The sequence below is a fragment of the Prionailurus bengalensis genome, chromosome A1 (assembly GCF_016509475.1).
Source record: "Prionailurus bengalensis isolate Pbe53 chromosome A1, Fcat_Pben_1.1_paternal_pri, whole genome shotgun sequence".
NCBI classification, from domain to species: domain Eukaryota; kingdom Metazoa; phylum Chordata; class Mammalia; order Carnivora; family Felidae; genus Prionailurus; species Prionailurus bengalensis.
Window position 1 is genome coordinate 79,405,045 of NC_057343.1, and position 21,572 is coordinate 79,426,616.

General features: G+C 43.7%; 1 protein-coding gene across 1 annotated transcript in view; it reads left to right on the forward strand.

Annotated features, from left to right (window-relative positions):
- MYO16 (myosin XVI) overlaps positions 1–21,572 on the forward strand; it is a 609,750-nt gene that overhangs the window by 442,897 nt on the left and 145,281 nt on the right. The window contains 1 exon segment of the mRNA XM_043582911.1: positions 18,831–18,906. Coding sequence (XP_043438846.1) covers positions 18,831–18,906 — 76 coding nt within the window.

The following is a 21,572-nucleotide window of genomic DNA, read 5'->3' on the forward strand; positions in this document are numbered from 1 at the left end:
TCTTAGCCCAAGGACTCCCTAAGGACTTGTTCACATGTTGCAGTATAGATTATATGTAATTTGTGGCAATATGTCAAGCCATATGCCATTCTAATCATCAGATGTAGCTACATATACTTAATTTTGAGCTATTGCATTTTCAAGAAAAGCAGCATATTCCACATTTTATAAATCAAGAGACGTCGCGAAGAGCTCATTGGTTTAGAGACCGTATGCAAGGTCTGTTTTGGACGGTAGTATGGGCGTTCCTAAGCAGCCCTTTGGTGATCAAGCTGACCCCAAGGAGGAGCTCAGTGGTTCTGGGGTCTTGAATTTCTTGGCGGCCTCTTCTCCGGCCAGATGGGTGGGCTAGAGCATCTCTCCCATCACCACCTGCCCTTCCATGACTGGTTTACCTGGTTTTGTTAGTGGAAACTTGCCCCTCACGAGAAGGATGATCATTAAGGCTGGTAATGATATTGACATCTAGCCCCCCAGGGTGGACTCACCCATCTGACTGTTCTACTTTTAAGTACAAGATGCTGCCATGCTTCTGAATCTTGTCTGGAGCAGAGGCTCATAGGTCCTTTTAGAAATGTTTAAGAAACACTATTTGAATTATAGCTGAAGATCTTTCCTAAACACATTTGAATTTTTCATTACTCATAGGAGCCTGGTGTATTTTCCAATCTCCATTACAGAAATATTTTAAAGTAAATGGGAAGAGGTTGCACATGAAATATTAACAGGGTCTCATTAAGGAGCATGAATCTGAATTAAAGAAGGCAGAGGGGTTTTTTGTTGTTATTTGTTTTAGCAAATTTTAAATCATATATGGATTAGCTGTTTTAGGAATTGCTCTTGAATTTCCACTGGTGATTTAAATGATGGATAAGCATTAAATCCAGAAGTGTGTCTAATTTTATTGGCTTTTAAAATTAAGAATCTTGAAAGAAAGAAGAATTATGATTTGGAAGAAGGCATTGGCTCTCAGGAAATTTGAATTTCCATTAAGGTGATTCTGAACTAACTCTAATGGGAAATAGTATTTTGAAGGTCCTAAATTTTAATGTAAGAAAAGTGAATAGATTAGGAGATACTAAAGCAATCTGAAGTAATAAAAATTAAATTAATGAAAATACAGGTCAAAGTAATAGTTATAAAATGTATGATACCTGCCTATCTGACCTTTGTTGTCTGCTCATAAGGCCTCTGTCTGAAAGTTGTTTATTGTGATAATTTATTGTATGACAAAGTGATTGTCTTTGGATCCCAGATAAGTGTCCTATTATGTGAGTGGCCTGGTTTATACAAATCAAGTTGGTGATACTGTTCTTGCCTGAGATGATGTGTCTGCGTTTCAGCCTCCTTCTCTTCCTTAAATATTGTAGTGGGCTGAACAGCAGCCCCCAAAAGATATGGCCATGTGCTCATCCCTAGGATCTGTGAATGGAATCTTATTTGGAAAAAAAAAAATCTTTGCTTATGTAATGAAATACAGGATCTTGAGGTGAGGAAATTAACCTGGATTATCTGGGGGAACTCTAAGTCCAAGGACAAGTATGCTTATGAGGCAGAGAGACTTGACAGAGAAAAGGAGGCCATGTAGATGTGGAGGCAGGGAATGGAGAGTTGCCAGCACAGGGCCGGGAACTTCAGGGCCATCAGAAGCTAGAAAAGGTGGAATTTCTTTACCACATTTGATTCATTTGAAAGTGAGCCCTACCTTTCTCCACCTCTCTTTTTGCTCATGCGGTTTTCTTCACCTGAGATGCCCCTTTCCTATCTTTCCAAACCTTATCCGTCTTAGGAGCAAGTTCTTAGCCTAATCCAGATGTCATTGATCTCTCCCTTCCCTAATCAATAGTGATGTCTGATGCTTGCATAGCATTTTCTGATGATAACGTGCTCCTGAGACATTATCACCACAACCTCGTGTATAAACATTGCTGTGTCAGTTTTCGAGGTAAGTAAGCCTTGGTGAAGTTCAGAGGTTCATCAAGGGTTGAACAGCTTTGCATGAGTCTCCTGGGGTTTCCTTAACAAAGTCCTACACGCCAGGTGGCCTGACACAGCAGAAATTGATCCCCACTGTTCCAGAGGCCAGAATCCAAAATCAAGGGTCAGCAGGGTTGGCTCCTTTGGCAGAGTCCAAGAGAAATATGTTCCAGGCTTCTCTCCTGGCTTCTGGTGGTTGCCAGCAGTCAACGGGGCTTGGCTTGTAGACACAACTCCCAATCTCTGCCTCTGTCTTCACGTGGCTTCCTCTCCTCTTCTTTAAAGATGCCAAGTGTTGGATTTAGGGCCCACCCCATCTTATGATGTAATCACACCTTTGAAAGACCTTATTTCCAGTCAAGGTCACGTTGTGGGGTTCTGGGTGGACACAGGTCTTGAGGGTGCACGACTCAACCCACCATGGGGTGGGGGTCACAACACCGTATTTCACTTCCCATTTCCAGGACCACGTGTTTCCCCATCTCCACCATGGTGTGTATGAATTTCTTAAAGTGTTCGTTGTCTGTAGTCATAGAATCCATGTGGTGTGGTAGAGAAGATACCCGAGGTACATGGGGACTCCGTGGCCAGGACTTTGAGGAGGACAGACACCGACCCTCAGCTGCCACATTCACAAAGTTTGTAATTAAAGAGAATATCACTGTGAATCTCATAAACCTGTTCTGAAGGTCACGTGTTGGGCAAGAAATCAATGCACGTGTGATTACTTTGAGATGTTGCATCAAACATGAGTCATATTTCCCCACCAATAGCTGAAGGTCTCCCCGTGAAAGAGTGCCACTGTATTTAGCAGAATTTTGAACTCCTCAATAACAGATAATGAAGAGAAAATAGTTCCTGGATCTTCTCATCAACTGGGTATATTTTCAGATGAGACTATTAGGAGCCCAACTGACTGGCTCAAATAAAGTGAATGATAAAATGTCTTTCAGTGGTTAAAAAGTACATTTGTTAATTTTTATATCTTAGTAATGTACTCGGTGCATAAAGCAATGTTTTGCAAGTCATGTTAGATTATTTATTTTTATTTATTATGGTGTAATTAGTATCACTAAAGCAGATGATAGGGGAAAATGTAACCAAAATTCTATTATGGTATTTTCTTGCTCTTCCTATCGTGCTTGAAAAACATTAGTGGCAAGTAAGTGCAGAAATAGAGCTATTTCTCTCTCTGTGAAAATTGTAGTAGAAGAGAAAACTTTTAGATAATGTTTTTTAATTTAATGTTGATTTTATTTTTTAGTTTTTTTTAATGTTTATTTACTTTTGACAGAGAGACAGAGCATGGGCGGGGGGAGGGGCAGAGAGAGAGGGAGACACAGAACCCGAAGCAGGCTCCAGGCTCTGAGCTGTCAGCACAGAGCCCGACGTGGGCCTTGAACTCACGAACCGTGAGATCGTGACCTGAGCTGAAGTCGGATGCTTAACCAACTGAGCCCCTAGATAATGTTTTCACTTACATTAATGCGACATCCTGGTTTTCTCTGAATATACAGGTTATTTTCATAAGTAGCTCTACCTTGATCTCAGAATTTTTTGTAAAAAATTATGTTCTATATCATTTAGCTTTATGACTAATATTTTAATGGAGCAAAGAGGCATGTGAAGTTTTACTGCAGATGTTAGAAGATCCTCTCCATATTATCTGCCTTAAGGAAATTAAAGCATTCTCTGCAACTTGTATGCTACATATTATATGATGTAATTTTATGACAGATTGAAAATGTATTGCCCCCTTATATAATGTGCTGGCAGATGTGTCTTTCTGTGGGTAGATTTTGATTATTTTCATCCGGATTCTTTTTCCATCCCCTAAACTGCATCCCTGCAGGTAAAATTGTAATCCCAGACACGTAGACCTTGATCATTAGTGTTCGTGTCACTGATTTCTACAGGCCTTTATGAGAAGCTTTATGAGAACCATATTACTAAAACATTGCTGATGGAAGTGATGTGAGGGAATGATGATGTTACTGATTTGTGGCCAGTCTATAAAGCATCTGAGTGTTTTCTTTTTTTTCCTTCTCCTTGAAGAAGAGCTACCCCTGTCATTGAATAAACTAAAATTGAAATGTATCAGGTAAATGGATGCTGTTACTCAGATCTCTGGGAAGTCAAGATCTTTGTCTCAGGGACACTGCAGGAGACTCCAGGTGCTGGAGTGATGACAGCCAGCCTCCTTGCCCTTAGACATATTTACGTAACATGTATGCAGGGGAAATCTTAGCCTGTTCGATTTTCCCATTCCACCTGTACCAGGAACACCTTCTGTAGCTTGTCAGCTGGCCTTCACCCCAGAGATTTGTGGGAGACACCATGTGCCCCAGAAGGCTCGGAAAGTGAACCTTTAAATCAAAAGAAAAAGGAGGTGAACTAATCAATAGGGAGCCATCCATTCATCTCCCTTTCTTTTCTCCAGGCAGAATCCCCAGACATAACAATGAAATCTGTCTGGTCCAAGCCAAACTGGTGCTGTTGAAGGATATTTGACAAAGGTATCTTGAGCGACACAGGATGAACGTAATTTACATCTGTGTTTGTTCACCTCTGGGGCAGCCTTGTGGAAAAATAAAAATTAACTCCACAAGACTCCTGGTGCTCTGTTGTTCGTATCAGTTTTGCCTTCGGCATAAATTTTTGTAGGAGACATGATAAACGTTTCCTGATCCAGGGTTTTGTCTGGAAGAGAAAATGCAGGATCTCATTTAGGGAATCTTACTGTTTCTTCAAAGATTTGATAGGTTTTGCTATCTTCCTGGACTGACAGAAAGTTATAAATAAGTAACTTTAGGTTTCTTAGACTATTGACGTCTAGTCATTTGTTGATTGTTTTTTTTTTTTCCTTGAAAGAAACAATTGAGGCTTATTTGTAAGTTTCAGGTATAGAAATTTCAAGGCAATGTCTATATTCAGATTCTAGATAAGGACCCTTAACGATTCTACTATGTGCTCCTAACTTTCTTTACTAGTATTTATGACTTAAAGTCAATCAGAATGTAAGCAAGCATTACTGTTAGAGAGAATCACTTAATGGAAAAGTAAAAAACAGAAGCCTCTGCCTATAAATATTGATGGCCATAGAGAGATCAATTTACCGCTACACGTGAAATCGAGACTCTTTTCAGCAAACCTCAGATAGAAAGCTGAAACCACACATGAGAAATTATCAGACCCATTTGTATCTGCCTGAAGATGATCTTTACTTTCTTTTCCTAAAACCCAATCTTTACGTCCATTCTGATGTGACGTACTGGATTCAAGAGTATATTCCAAAGTTGCGCATTTTTGTCACTTGGTAATCCCAACCACGTCTTCTCTGGAAATTATATTTTGCATCATGTAAATAACATGGTAGAGAAAGGGATTGTAAATTTGAGAAGTGGATTTGCTTGCATTCCGCAAATACCAGTGTTTCCCAGGAGAGTGTTTTCTGTCTCCTTCTAGGACTTTATATACCCTCATGATTCAGTGTCGTGCATGAGGTGACTCCCGAAACTCCCGTCTGTTTGTCTGCGGGCTTCACTCCTGCGTATGTGCGAGTTAGGACCTCTCCTTGGCTGGCGTCTTCAGTCGAGCCGATCCAGAAGCGACTGCACTAGATTCCCTAGCCACCTCCCACACCCCCCTCCCTCTCAACCCACTTCAAAAACATAACACAGTAAAACTGATTTTCCATATTTGCCTCACTTGTCGACTCATGGTAAAATCAGAAGCCCATTTAATTGCCAAATACAGAGCCCCCCGCCCCTGTCTCCGCTGCTCACTCTAGAATCCAAATGTGGATCCAAATCCCTTCTTGCTCCAGTACCCTGGTTCACGGCCACGTACGTACCCACTGCCCCCGTCCCCTGCCACCGACTGACGGAAGACGCTCTAGTTTACCAGTAAAGCACTGAATGAGGAGTTTTCCTTAAAAGTGGGTTCACGGCTGCTATTTCGTTCCTCTCTTTGTTCCTCTGGTGGCACTCTTCAGAGCTAAATGTGGTTCCTCTGCTTCCGCGTGTTAATAACAGACAGGCTCGTGGCAGTGATGGCTGCTCGTCCTCATCAGCTTTTCTTGAACCGGTGTTGTAAGCCTTTTCACCACCGAGCTGGTGTCTCCCTGCTGGAAGAAGAAAGTCTGCTTTTCCTTTAAAAAACCAGATCTTCCCGATCATTCCACCACTCTTGCTCTTCCTGTACCTCGTAGTTGAGCACACGCAACTCGGGATGTGATCAGATTCCATGTGAAGTCTGGCTCAGGCCACATTTGAAAATACGTTCGGCAGAAACAGTCTTTTCCTTGGAAGCAGATAAAAACCCAGGCAGCTCCAGGGAGATTTCTGGTCTCTGTCCAGTAACAGGACGCCCTTCACTGGCTTTCACTGGCACCCACAGACCAGGTTCGGTAACGCAGAGCTGGTAGTCCTTTTTAGTTATCGTAATCAGAAAGGTTAGGCCCCTCCAGCCTCGGCCACAGAGGACGGTTTGTGCAGTGGCCGCCACGGGAGTCCTGTCTTGTCTCCTTCTTTGTGCTGCGTGGTCTCCTACCATCACCATACCTTTCAGGGTTCGGGGCTGGCCCTGCCCCCGTGCTTTCACGTGTCTCTGAGACGCTCGGCCACTGGGGACCTCTGACACCCTCCCCGGGCACTAGGTGCTGCTGAGCCCTTGGGCTGCCTGCCCCCACCTGGCCCTGCTCTCTGGTGTTCATTCACACAGGCTGTCTGCCCTGGGCTCCATGATTTCCAGCCCCAGCTCGCGTCCCCTTGGCCAGGATGTCACGTGACTTGGGCTTATGGACCACATGTCCTTTGTAGATCATCAGAAATATAATATGTTTGGGGTGCCTGGGTGGCTCAGTTGGTTAAGCGTCCGACTTTGGCTCAGGTCATGATCCCGCACTTTGTGGGTTTGAGCCTCGCATTGGGCTCCGTGCTGACAGCTCGGAGCCTGGAGCCTGCTTCAAATTCTGTATCTCTCTCTCTCTCTCTCTCTCTCTCTGCCTCTCCCCTGCTTGCACTCTGTCTGTCTCTCCAAAATAAATAAATATTAAAAAATTAAAAAATATATATAATATGTTCTGTGCTCTCCACGTTCGAGAGCAGACAAGAGCTCCTGTCCCCGAAGCAGGGGCTGTTCCTTCGCCCCCATCACCTGCCCGTTTCTGTTTTTGTGCTTCTCCCCTGAAGCTTAGCGGGCAGGGGGAGAAACTGTAAAAGCATTTACGGCCATATTTGCATGGTGCTAATGCAATTATTACTGTGAACGAGAGCAAGAGATCAATACATCCAGAGAGGTAGACCTAGATATATAAATCAGTTACACTGGATAGATGATGATAGATAGATACATAGATAGATAGACAGACAAAGTAAATGCACACATACACATAAACGAATACCAGTGCCGCCAGAAACTCACAAAAGCTGTCCATGCTCTAATCTGGGTATCCTGAAATGCCTGAATTGTCACTGAAGGTGGCTCCCTTACAGAAACTTTAGCTTCTAACACTTCAACTTTGTGGGAATGCAGATTTTCATATTAGAAATACATTGTTTCAGGACGCCTGGGTGGCTCAGTCAGTTGAGCCTCCGACTTCAGCTCAGGTCATGATCTCGCAGTTCGTGAGTTCAAGCCCCGCGTCAGCTGATAGCTCAGAGCCTGGAGCCTGCTTCGGATTCTGTGTCTCTCTCTCTCTCTGCCCTTTCCCCACTTGTGTTTTGTCCCTCTCTCTCTCTCTCTCTCTCTCAAAAATAAATAAACATTAAAAAATTTTAAAAGGAGTACTTTATGTATATGATAATCTAATTAACAGTTTGGTCTGTCCTTAGCTCACTGCCTTCCTAAGGAGAATGTGCTTGCTGTTGAAAACTGCCCCATTCTAATGCGGTGTGTTTGTGCAGGCTGTGGACGATGTCTTAGCTAGATAAGAGTGACGGTGGAGGGAAATGAACACACCAGCAGTCTCAGTAGCGAACCTCTGAGCGAGGCCCTGAAAGGTCCCCCGAGAATTTTCCACGGTGGCCTGGTGCCTAGATGCTTGTCTGCTCACTCCTGATCCCGCCTGCAGTAAAGCCTGGGAGTTACGTGTCCAGCCTACAGTGCGCTGTCTGCTTGTGTTCATTCCTCTTCCTCTCACCCGTGAGGCTGCACGTCCCTGTCGGGGTGCTGAGGTCCACTGTGCTCACTCCACAGGGTTCACGTAAGGGCACACATGAGATGCCCTGGCACACACGGTCCTTCGGGAATGACTAGTTCTTAGCGCTTTGTTCCACTGCCTTCTCTCAGCCCTGCCAGGCCCTGCATCATTCTCTTTGCTTTTCTTTTCACCTTCGAGAGTTTCGTTCTCTTTCTTGCGGTGCTTTGCACAGTGATGAACGTGGTTATCTATCCCTGTCGTTTCCTGAGCTTCAGAACAGGTGGGTGCATCGGAGCCATTGGCACCAAAACAGGAATAGCCAGAGTGAGCACCTGGGAACAGGGGGGCTGGGGGCGGGGAGTCAGTCGGGGTGCAGTCTGGAGGGGAAACTGCACCAAATAGTCAAGGAGCAGAGTACGGAGAATAGCTTCCATAGGCAACATGGAGACAGACAAGTGACATCGAGGTGACCAGAGACTTGTCCCAGGGGATGCGACTACCGCCTCCAAGACCAGAAAAGGAAGGGAAGAAGAGATACCCCGGATGCTGTCGCTGAGGGCAACGTGCCCCAGGAGAACTGGGGCCTGGGAGAGAGGGCTCTGGGGTTAAGAACGGAATGACTGTGCTGGGACGGAACAGTCTTTCTGAGGGTTCTCCCCTCTTTTCTCCAGCCTGTGGCTCCTGCTGCAGCCTGGCTACAGGCCTGGGTCTGACCATCGCTGGGCAGACGAGGGCAGTTCCCCGGCCAGCAGACTGTGCAAGTAAATAGGACAGGGCATCCCCAGTCACTTCACAATGTGTGGCCAGTCCTTTTTTTTTTCTTGAAGAGCCTGCATAAACAAGAATCGATTTGCTAGATGACAGACAGATTATTAATATTGGCTTTCTCTGAGAAAAGGGATTTTTTTACTTTATTTTCACTTCATTATTTTTATCATTTTCCCCATTTTATAAACACACGTGTGTTGCATTTTATAAGGTGTTTGTAAAATATAAAAGATTATAAAAAGACTTGCCCCTAGCTGTTTTCCTTGATTTGTTTTTCCAAATGTAGTCTTTGAACCCTGACAATGTCCTCAATCTGATGGGGACTGCATGTAGTCACCTTGGCTCTTAGCCCCATCGGAGGCAATCTGAAAGTGTAGGTAGGTGCTATCTACTTGTGCCCATTTACTCTGTTCATGCATAACCCGTTCCCATTCCCTTAAAATAATTTTCTGTATCGTGGGCTATGCTGGTAAAATCACCAAACTTCAGTGTGAACTGGCCCCAGTGAACATTAAATTGAATGAAGAAGGAACTGATTTTCAGAGAAGCTGCCGTGCCCGCAGCGAAGGATCCGTGCATCCCATAAGCGTGTTTTAGGTCGGCGGGTAGAAACTAGAGTGAGAAGTCTTCTTTAAGACCCTGGGCCCGTCCCCCCCTTCTGCTGTAGCACGCTCTTTTTATTCTCATTTCCCCAAACTGCCAGCACGGGCTGTGGCTTCCGTCGGGTACCACGACAATCAGTTGAAAAGCACCGAGCTCTCTCACTACTCTCTCAGATAAAAATAATTGAAACTCCTGTCTCTGGAGCTCACAGCTGTTTACAAAATGCTAACTCTCCTAAGTGGGGGGCGGGGGGGAGGGGAAAGGTTGGCATCGCATATAATTATAGCGTAAGTCTCATTTTCAACTGATCGGCAATTTTAAAATATGCCAATATCTACTGGAATCACTGTTCTATATCTAAAATGCCCAGGAAACACTTCTCTGCAAACCCCATCCCTGGGCCCCCTTGCTCGTTGCCGGCATCGCATGGAGATTCCCAGAGCAGCCTAGGCCACCGATCCCCGGAGCCGTGATTCTCCTACTTGAAGGTGCACCAGAAATCAACTGGGAGCGAGTGAGAAATGCAGGTTCCTTGGTTCCACTCCCACAAGTGATGAGTAAAGAGGCCCGGGAGGGAGTCTAAAGTATGTGGTGTGTATTCAGCCCCAGAGAATGTCCTCCTGTGGGCAATCTGCGAAGCATGTTTGCAGAGACACTGGGGGTATTAGTGCATGGTAGGTGCTCAGGACCCCTCCCACCTTTGGCTTCGGGTTCCTTGGCGATTTCACCAAGCAATGAGCCTGGCAGCCTTCAGTCGGGAAGAGAGTGCATGTGGTTGGCGTTTCCTAAGTCTTCTTTGTGGACCCAGGAAACGAGGTAGCTGGATGAGGCGTGATTCGTAGCCATGGTGAAAGCTTTATTCTTTTACATATATAGCTAACGTAATTTGTCTCTTAATTGTGTGTAGTGTAGTGCCGGAGTGTTACAGCAAGTACTTTCCAGACAGCGGCTCACGGCCCCTGCTCCCTGGTTCCCACCGCACCCCCTCCTTCAGCCCCCCACACCGAAGCATTTGCAGGAGCCTTGCTCACTGCTGAAACAGAAGCAAAATGCTAGGTCTTCCGGAGTCGTTTCATTGAGCGGACTCCTTCCAAAGGAGATCTTTAAAGACGTGACAGCTTCCTTAAAGATTTGTATTGGGCCGTATGCATATAAATGTCTCTATTACATGCATGAGGGACGCCGCCACTTAAAGCATGAATCCTATCTCCCAATCCTTAAGAGGAAAAAAAAATAAAGTCGGAGGTCCAGTTATGTAAAGACAGAGGGGAAAAAGGAAAAAAAAATGTATTTGAAAGGATAGACTGGCCTCTATCTTTTGCTACTTTGATGTTTTTCTCTTTTCATCCCCGAATAATAAACCAGCAAGGAGAGGCAAGGCACGGCTGAGAGACAGCCACCCATCCTGAGTGACCTAGAAAGGCCTCTGCCTCCCACCTGCTTTCTGCGGCCCCCGCAGCACCTGTCCATCAGTCCCTCTGCCTCGGGGACACAGCTGAGAGGGCAGACCTTGATCTGTCCTTGTGACATCACAATCCCAGAAAGCCATGTGTGATTTCCAGGACAGATAGAGTCTCTCCTTGGTCATCTCCCTCTCATAGACATTTCTCTGTCCATTTAACCAGGCTTGGAGACTCGCCTCCCTTTGGATTCTGGGAGCCAGGGGTGTTTGTCCCACTAAGATCTTCCGGTTTCTGTGGTTTCCCTTCTATGCACTTGTTGCCCCTCTGCCTCCTAGAGGCCCAGATGCCCAGCTGTACGTGGCTGACGTGCTCTGCACACTCTTGCTTTCTTTAGAAGCAATTCCTTTGTGAAGTGATACGTGGATTCTGGCTGACGAAATTACAGCTACGGGATGGACAGCCCACTGAGCAGATAACATCCAGGACTCATGAGTTTTTCTCAGGTCTATATGGTAAAAAGTTCTGGAACGGGTCTGAGAAGAAGGTACAGGCGATCGTTAGAAGCAGGTATGGGGGGTGTTGATTAGAAAACCATAGATATGGTGCAAAGCTAAGTGCAAACAACCTCTTTCACTTGTCTTCAAAATCACCTTGAGAGAGCCAGACAGAGATGGAGAAGGACGCGGAGAGAGGTTGACATTACCGTCCGTGTTCTATAGACGAGAAGTCGTGAAGGCCCAGCGTCTTGACCTGCTTACCCTCCAGGCGTCGTGACTTGTGGAAGCTGGAACTCAGCAGGCATGCTGTCCTGGAAGACTGCGTCTTTCTCCCCTGCAGCATGCCAGGCGTCGGGCCTGAGCACCAGACTGGCTGTTGGCAGCTGGAGGAGCTGGAGAGTTTGCTAAAGAGAAAGGCGGGATGGGTGCCAAGGGAGGGATTTGGCAGCAGTGTGGCCGAAAGGAGGACGATGCAAAGAAAATGTGTCACATGTGGGAGGATCTTGCTGGATGAGGGGGACATCTTTCTGTAGATGGTGAAGATTGATCAGGGATCTCCTTGGGCAAAGTGCACATCTTCCTGCAAGATGGTGAGGATTGATAGGGGATCTCATCAGGTGAGGTGGACGTCTTCCTGTAGACGGTGAGGATTGATCAGGGATCTCATTAGATGAAGTGAACGTCTTCCTGTAGACGGTGAGGATTGATCGGGGATCTTGTTGGATGAGGTGAACGTCTTCCTGTAGATGGTGAGGATTGATAGGGGATCTCATCGGGTGAGGTGGACGTCTTCCTGTAGATGGTGAGGATTGATCAGAGATATCGTTGGATGACGTGGACGTCTTCCTGTAGACGGTGAGGATTGATCAGGGATCTCGTTGGATGAGGTGAACGTCTTCCTGTAGACGGTGAGGATTGATTGGAGATCTCATCGGGTGAGATGGATGTCTTCCTGCAGATGGTGAATACCGACTGGTGATCTTGTTGGGCAAGGTGGACATCTTCCTGTAGACGGTGAGGATTGATCAGAGATACTGTTGGATGACATGGATGTCTTCCTGCAGATGGTGAGGATTGATTAGGATCCGATGTGAGTGATCATTGTTCTTATATTCCATTTGTTCTCAAAATTAACTTCACATTCTCGCGTCCATTTAGGACAAAAGTAAAGTAAATCTGTGTTGTTTTAGTCTCGATTATATAGTTTTCATTGTGACCACCTTGTTTTCTTTGATTTTTTTTTAAAGCAAAAACAAACACAGCCATTTAGTTACATTTGTTAAAATACAGTTTCCTTGTAAGGCATGCAATTCTGAGGTGGCTAGGCATAGGTCAGATGTTAGTATTGTGCTAAGTTTCTGAATTTGTGTTATCCCCCCACCTCCCTACTGGAGGGGGATGTCAGAGGAGGCCTTGTTGGGGGCCGGGACTTTCGCCACCACCCAGAGCTAACCTGGCCACAGCTCCCCTCTCCCAAACCTCCTCGGTGGAGCCCACGTAGGAAGCAGTGAAGGGGCATACCAGCCCCTCCCACCTGCTCACCCTGAAGCCAGGGAGGGAGGACGAGGGGCACAGGAGACCAGAGCACCTCTCTGCCCAGCAGTGACAGAGACGAGAGTGCCCTCCTCTTCTTTGTCAGAGATGGTTGAATGGGGAGCCTGACTTCTCCCACGTGGCAGCAACAAGGCTGTTGAGTGGCATGAGAGGAAGCCAGCTGAAACAGAAGGTTAAGCTAGGGACTTTGACGCCCTGCTCTGGACACGTGCCCGGACATCTACGCAGGATCTCTGCAAGGACAGAGAAGAACTCAGCAGCACAGTCAGCCAACAGGCTCTACTCGTTTACAGAACATTTACGACGATGAGAGCAGCATATGCCTGCTTTTTAAGTTCCAACAGAACACGTATCAAGAAAGACCACACGCAGGGTCGTAAATAAAAAAATAAAGATGTTCTGGGGCGCCTGGGTGGCGCAGTCGATTAAGCGTCCGACTTCAGCCAGGTCATGATCTCGCGGTCCGGGGGTTTGAGCCCCGCGTCAGGCTCCGGGCTGATGGCTCAGAGCCTGGAGCCTGTTTCCGATTCTGTGTCTCCCTCTCTCTCTGCCCCTCGCCCGTTCATGCTCTGTCTCTCTCTGTCCCAAAAATAAATAAACGTTGGAAAAAAATTAAAAATAAAAAGAAGTTCAGAAAGAATGGAATTATATAGAGTGGGTTTACCTCCCACGACGGAACCAAACTAAAAAACCAATACCAGAAAGATGCCACGAGAATTTCCAAATACTTGGAAGCCAAACAGTGCCCTTCTGTATAATCCATGGATCAAAAAGGAAGTCTCCAGGTAATGGAAAAAAATGTGCTGAACTGAATGAAAATGAAAATATGGACTACATACCGACTGTGTGAGACACGGCAGGAACATTGCCGAGAGGAAAATTTATATCACTAAATGCACATGTGAGAGAAGAGGAAAGTCTTAGTGATCTAAGCTCCTACCTCAAGAACCTGGAGAAGTGAGAGCAAAGTAAACCCAAAGCAAGCAAAGAGAAGGCAGTAACAAGACCAGGGATCAATGAAATTGAAACAAGTTAAAGGAAATCAATGAAACAAAGAGCTGGTTGTTTGAAGATAACCAAAATAATGGCAAGCCTGTAGAAAGAATGACAGAAAAAGGAGAAAAGACACAAGCTGCAATGTATCAGAAATGTCACCACACACCCTGCAGACATCAGAAAGATCAGAAGGGATATGACACCCAACTGTCACAAACGACTTAGATGAAATGGACCAATTTCTCAAAAAACACAAACCACCTCAGTTGACCCAATGCAAGAGATCACTGAATGTCCCCATAAGCATCAAGGAAATGGATTTGTAATTTAAATCTTCCCCAAAGGAAAGTTCGAATCCCTGGTGGTTTCACAGGAGAATTCTACCAAACGTTTAAAGGAAAATTAACAGTAACTACATAGTCTTATCTAGAAAATAGAAGAGAGAGCACTTCTAAGTTCATCTTATGAAGCTAGTAGTGCCCAGTACTAAACCCAGACAAAGACAGTACACACAACCACGCTCACACCCACACAGACACAGGAAACTGAAGACCAGTATCCCTCATGAACACATATGCAAAAAGACTATTATTATTAACAACTGCAATGTAACAACGTATGAAAAGAATGATCCACTGTGAATAATTTGTTTCTTTTTCTGGAGATGCAAAGCTGGTCTGATATTTGAAATCGGTCAAGATAACCCACCATGTTAATAAGCTAAACAAGAGAAGAGTCACATGATCATATCAATTTGATGCAGAAAAAGCATTTGGCAATTCAGCATTCATTCATGATAAAAACACTCAGAAAATAGGGATAGAGGACACACAAACTCAATTTGATAAAGAGCATCTACGAATATCCTACAGTTAACATAGTATTTGATGGTGAAAAGCTGAGTGTTTTGCTCACAAGATCAGAAAGAAGGGAGGGACGCCCATTCTCACCACTGTTATTAAACACAATGCTGGAAGTCCTAGCAAGTGCAGTAAGGCAAGAAATGAAAGAAAAGGCAGATATATTGGAAAGGAAGAAATAACTCTGTCCCTCTTTATAGATGATGTGATTGTGTATGAAATCCCAAGGAATCTACTAAAAAAGGAAAAAAGCCTCATAGAACCGATAAGTGAGTTCAGCAAGGTCACAGGATACAACATAAACACCAAATAATCAATTGTACTTTTATATTCTAATAAAGAGCAGTGGAATTAAAAATACAATAACATTTACAGTCGCTCATTAAAAAATGTGAAGAGGTATAAATCTAACAAAGCATGCAGACGATACGTTTGCTGAAACCCACAAAACACTGATGAAAGAACCCAGAGAGCTGCATAGAAGGAGGCGCATCATGTTCACGGCTTAGAAGACAGTATGGGCAGTAGTCTTACATAGTAACATACATAGTATGTAAGTTACATAGTAACTTACATAGTAGTCAACATAGTAACCCTTCTCCCCAAATCGCAACCCAGGTTTAATGCAATGCCGATCAAAATCATAGCAAAAATTTGTCCAGGCATAGAGATAGAGATAGGCAGTGTTTTTCTGAAGTTTATACAGAATGGTGACTAAATTAGAATAGGTTACACAATTTTTATAAAGAATAATTGGGGAAGAATTCATCCATTTAATTTAGTGTCTTATTATAAAACTTCAGTAATCAAGACAGTGGTGGGGGGATTGACACACAGATCAATGGAACAGAGTAAAGGGCCCAGAAGCAGACTCATACCAACATGTTCAACAGATTTGGGGGAGGTAAGTGTGCCATAAGTGGGCAGCACGTGGGATCTGTGCGCTGAGGTAAATGTCCTGCATTAATGTCATTGCATTAATGCCACTACCCTGGTTGTGATAGCTGTGCAAGATGTCACCATTGGAGGAAACTGGGTGAGAGGTCTACAGGATCTGTCTGTTTTATTTCTTACAACCGCATGGGGATCTGCAAGTATCTCAAAATTAAAAGCTTAAGTCAGAAATATTTTAAGCTGTTGGTAGCAGGTTATATATGGACGTAATAAATGGGCACAAGTGGGTATCATTTATTTAGATTTTCAGATTGCCTTTGACAAAGCCAATACTAAATGTCACTGACGTAAAGAAATTGTCATGGTTAAGAGACCAAATTTGGAATCTGGTTGTATTTTATTGTTGAGATTAAAAAAAAAAAATTAAACCCTCACCTATGTGTTTGTTGGGTGTGTATACTTCTTGGATCCATCCACTGAAAACTAGACACATTGAGTCCCCCCCAATAATGTGCTGCTAATCACCTCCAGGGTTCAGGAGGGAGTCTCATTTGATTTTCTCCTCAAGTACGCAAGGGCTTCTTGAGGAAGTATTTCGTTCCAGATTTGGGACCCAGAAAAAAATATTGTTTAGAACGATGTGTTAACACTCCAGTAATGCCAATTTTACGTCACATGTTCTCAGTCATTTGCATTATTATATTCTGATGATAAAGGAATATGCTGTTGTGGGAAGTGTCTAATACTTGTGTTGAGCTGTACACGGAAACCCTGTCCATATGGTGGTCAACCAACCCTAGTCAGACGCTCTCAGACTTGGAGTGCCCTTCAGAGTATTATTTCATACACGAAGAAAGACCCTGAGAGTGACATCGTCACAAAATAATTAGCACAAAGTAATTCAAGATTTGCTTATGTTACACAGAGTATGAAGTTGTGCTAACCCCCACGCTTCCTATGAGCATCAGACTGCCCTCGATGAGCATTTACTTGTACTTGGATGTGTGTACTAGATGTTGTTTTCCAGGGAACTTGACCAACTGGAGTCTCCCAACTGAGAAGTTTTGAACTTTAGTTTTAACAGGAGGCCTTTAGCTTTTTCTCCATGTATCCACGTCCTGGGGCCATTTGTGAAAACTTTCCAGAGCACATGATCTTGTGAAAATGAAAGACTCAACAGCACAATCTTGAATGAAATGGACAGCACAACATTTTGCTATAGTTGGTCATAATATAACACAACCTTTTTGTTCATTTCACCAAATATTTACTAAATGTGCCCCATGCTGGATCGTAGGGTAGTTCTATTTTTAACTTAAAATTTTTTTTTAATATTTATTTTTGAGAGAGACATAGAGAGACAGAGCGTGAGCGGGGCAGGGGCAGAGAGAGACACAGAATCTGAAGCAGGCTCCAGGCTCTGAGCTGTCAGCACAGAGCCTGACGTGGGGCTTGAACTCATGAACCATGAGAGCATGACCTGAACTTAATCAGCTGAGCCACCCAGGCACCCTTATCTTTAACTTTTTGAGGAGCTTCCATACTGTTTTCCAGAGTGACTGCATCCGTTTGCATTCCCACCAACGATGCAAAAGAGATCCTCTTTCTCTGTATCCTTGCCAACATCTGTTGTTGCCTGAGTTGTTAATTTTAGCCATTCTCACAGGTGTGAGGTCGTATCTTATCATAGTTTTGATTTGTATTTCCCTGATGGTCCGTGATGTTGAGCATCTTTTCACGTGTCTGTTGGCCATCTGGATGTCTTCTTTGGAAAAATGTCTATTCATGTCTTCTGCCCATTTGTTAACTGAATTGTTTATTATTTGGATGTTGAGTTTGAAAAATTATTTATACATTTTGGATACTAACCCCTTATCAGATATATCATTTGAAAATATCTTCTCAAATCTTGCCATTTGCAATGACATGGATGGAGCTAGAGTGTATTATGCTAAGTGAAATAGATCAGTCAGAGAAAGACAAATATCCTATGATTTCACTCATCTGTGGAATTTAAGAAACAAAACAGATGAACGTAGGGGGAGGAAGAGAAAAAAAAGAGAGGGAGGCAAACCATAAGAAACTATTAACTGTAGAGAACAAACCGAAGGTTGCTGGAGGGAAGGTGGGGGGGGGATGGGCTAGATGGGGGATGGGCACCAAGGAGGGCACCTGTTGGGTGAGCACTGGGTGTCGTATGGAAGTGATGAATCACTGATGAATTGATGAATCACTTCTACTCTGGAAACCAATACTACACTGTATGTTAACTAATGTGAATTTAAATAAAAACTTGAAACAAAAACAAATGAATAAATGTGCCCAATCGACAGGGCATTTTGCTAAGTATGGGGGGCAGACAGAGCTGAACAGTCTGTAGTAACTACCCTCAAGGTACGGCAGGAATTTTACTGCAGGATGTAGAAATGGCCATTTCAAAACAAGGCCAGAACAGGAGCAAAAACAGCAAGGAATGTTGTTAAAGAAAATCAGGTAATCTAGTGGGGGGGGGCGGGGAGGGTCCGTGTTTATATGTTTAATTCAGAATCATTACGTTTTCTTCATTTTTTTAAGAGACTTTATTTTTGAATAATGTCTACATCCAACATGGGGCTCGAACCCACAATCCAGAGATCTAGAGTCTCGTGCTCTACTGACCTGGCCAGCCAGGTGCCCCATGTTTTCTTGATTTTAAAGACTTCAGATTAAGTGTTTAAATGATCCCAAATGACCTTTTCAATAAAGAGACCATTGAATTTATCAAACCGAAATCACTCCTCCTTCCCCAGGCATGGTGGAGTCCTCCTTCCTGGTTTAGTGAGTTTTCTGAGTAGGGTAGGGTCCTCGAGAATAAAGGGGGCCTGCATGAATGGGAGCCACCACCATGTTCTCTTGAACTCGCAGTCAGAAGGGGGAGTTGGAAAATTAGAGCAGGAGGGGTGTCCCTTTTTTCAGGTGCAGAAAGACGGCACCTGGATGGGAGCTTTGAACTTGTGTGTAACGTGAACTTGAAGACCTGACACGCCTCTCTAATGAATAATTGAAAACATCCTCTGAGTCAAATTATTCTTTAAAGGAAATTATTTTGGTGGCCATGTTTAAACATTAGTAACTATGCCATTTTCTTTTATTATAGGTAACGTATGAAATTGTCGGAGCAATTGAAAAAAATAAAGACTCCCTTTCACAGAATCTTCTATTTGTAATGAAAAGTAAGTTTTCCCCCTATGGTTAAAATGCCACACATTCTTTATTTCTCCGTCTCTCCGTCTCTGAACATTGTCCTTGGTAATATGCCACCAGCTACAGAATAATTGAAATATCTCTTACATCCTAAAGCCCAGAATATTAAAGAATGGATCTTGCCACACTGGACATTGGCTACAATTTAATTTGGAGTCTAGTAGAAACCATAATTTAACGAAGCTTTTAGCAGATAGAAATATAAAATACCTTTACCACTCTAGCGATATGAATATAAAAAAGCTCTTTTGTGACGACTAATGAAGACGAATACAGCTTCCAAAATTATTTAGGCCACAGCAGGGTGAATTCCATTACTTAAGATGACTCTGGAGCACACCTAAGGGTGGTATTTTATTCTTACGTACTTTCAGTTATAAAGAATTAAAGCCCACGGAGCAGAGGGAGTGTACGAATTTATATACACACACATACGTGCGTGGATGCATGTATCAGTGCAAATTTATAGGCCCCATCTACTCAGTGAATCTTAGCCCTTTAGGCGCATGTATCTGTTTCTACACAACATGTAAGTTACTATATGGCATTTACATGTGGTGCGTTTGTGTGTACCAGTATGTATCTTCTGCCTCCTCTAGCAATTCTTTTCTTATTAGCAGTTCTGCAGGGCTTCTCATTTTCCAAACAACCTGTTCAGTGGATCAAAATATATCATCTTTTGTGCTGTAAGTTGCTCTAAATTAACGGAGTCCCTGATAGCGATAGACCTTCATGAGATAGTTAAGTGCCTCCGAGCTGGAAACAAGACATCCGTGTCACCGCTGGTTTGAGGCACATACTTACCTCCAATCAAGCAGAGCAGATGCACAATGTAGTTTTTCACAGGGAATTACTCTGCTTGTCTCTCAGACCTTTGCTTACCGAGCTCTCCTGAAACAGAGACCGGTGGGGAAGGCGTGAGATTGGAAGAGTATCATGTAGAAAGAAAGAATTGAAATAGGTGACCCTACTAATTATCATTGCAAATATATTCCTTCTAGTTTTTAATGATGTCAACTTCCATTTGGAGTCATATAAATAAATGACCTTTCAAGTCATATATTTTTTGAAGATCTAATCTATAGCGTGTTTTTTGAAGTCGGTGCCGTGCCTTCTTTATTTTTGTATTTCAGGCAATAGAATATATATTTTGAAAGAGAATGTGGCGGTTAGTGATATCAAATTATTTTTATTTTTTTTAACGTTTATTTATTATTGAGGGACAGACACTGAGCATGAGCAGGGAAGGGGCAGAGAGAGGGGGAGACACAAGAATGCGAAGCAGGCTTCAGGCTCTGAGCGATCAGCACAGAGCCCCACAGGGGGCTCAAACTCACAAACTGTGAGATCATGACCTGAGCTGAAGTCGGAGGCTCAACTGACTGAGCCACCCAGGCGCCCCTGGCGGCTAGTGATATTGTGATTATCTGCTTATCTTCACACTGTCCCTGTATTTTGAAGTCATTCTGTTGTGTACACTTGCTAATAAGCTCCAAGAAAAAGGAAGTGAGTCTTGTTTTATTCCAAATGCCTTCAGCTGCAGGTACATCTGAACAAGAGGATGAAATTTACAGTGTCTTGTTATAGGCAAATGGGAGATGTTTTCTATAAAGGACAAGAGAATAAACACTTTAGGCTTTGCAAGCTGTAGGTCTCTGTTACAACTACTCAACTCTGCTGTTATAATGAGGGAGCAGGTGTAGACAGCACAATTGGACAGGTCTGCGTTCCAGTAAAACTTTGTTTACAGAAATAGGCCACGAGCCAGATTTGACCCACAGGCCATGATTGCTCACCTATTCTATCATGTAAACAAAAGAGGCATGGTTATGATAGTATTTTATTAATCTGTAAAATGTTTTGATGTCGTAAATAATTGTTAAAAGCAAGTGTAATTTATAGATACTGTTGTTGTTTTTTTTTTTTTATTTTCGAGTACCTTGCAAGGTACTTTGTTTGTAGTATCTAATTCAGTCTTCATATTATCAAAAAGCTCACACATTGGGAAGGTGGTAGGGTCTGTTGCAGCATCTGAACAAATATACCTTTGTTTGTGTGATACCTGGTCAACAGCTATTGTGTCTTTTACCTCTGAGCGTCTCCGCAAACCTGCTCATAAACGGCACACCAAAGTTAGCTTATCCCGATTTGCTGGCAGGAAGACACTCGATGTGATAATGTCTGTAGACGCCTGCAGGGGATGCTTCCAGTCCAACGAAAACTGGTGACGTTGAAACGATTTCAAGTTTAAAATTACAAAATTAGTACCAAGAACACCCAAATGCCCTTCCCCAGATGTACTTTCCTCTCTTCATTTCTCTTCCTCTACCTTCTCCCATCTTCCCACCCTGTCTTCTACTCCCCCGTCCCTTCCCTCTGTGTGCCTGTGCATGTGTGTGTGCGTGTGTGTGTGCGTGTGCACGTGCATGTATTTTCTGAACCATTTGAGAGTAAGCCGCAGGCATCTTTCTGCCGACACACCTTGGTATGCATCCTGAGATCAAGGACGGTATCTTACAAAACATCAATACTATCAGAGTTCTGAACCTTGACACGATCCTAATGTCTAACCCCCAGTTCCTATCTCTGTGCCGCTTACCCCCGCCATGTCTTTCATAATGATTTCCCCCCAGTT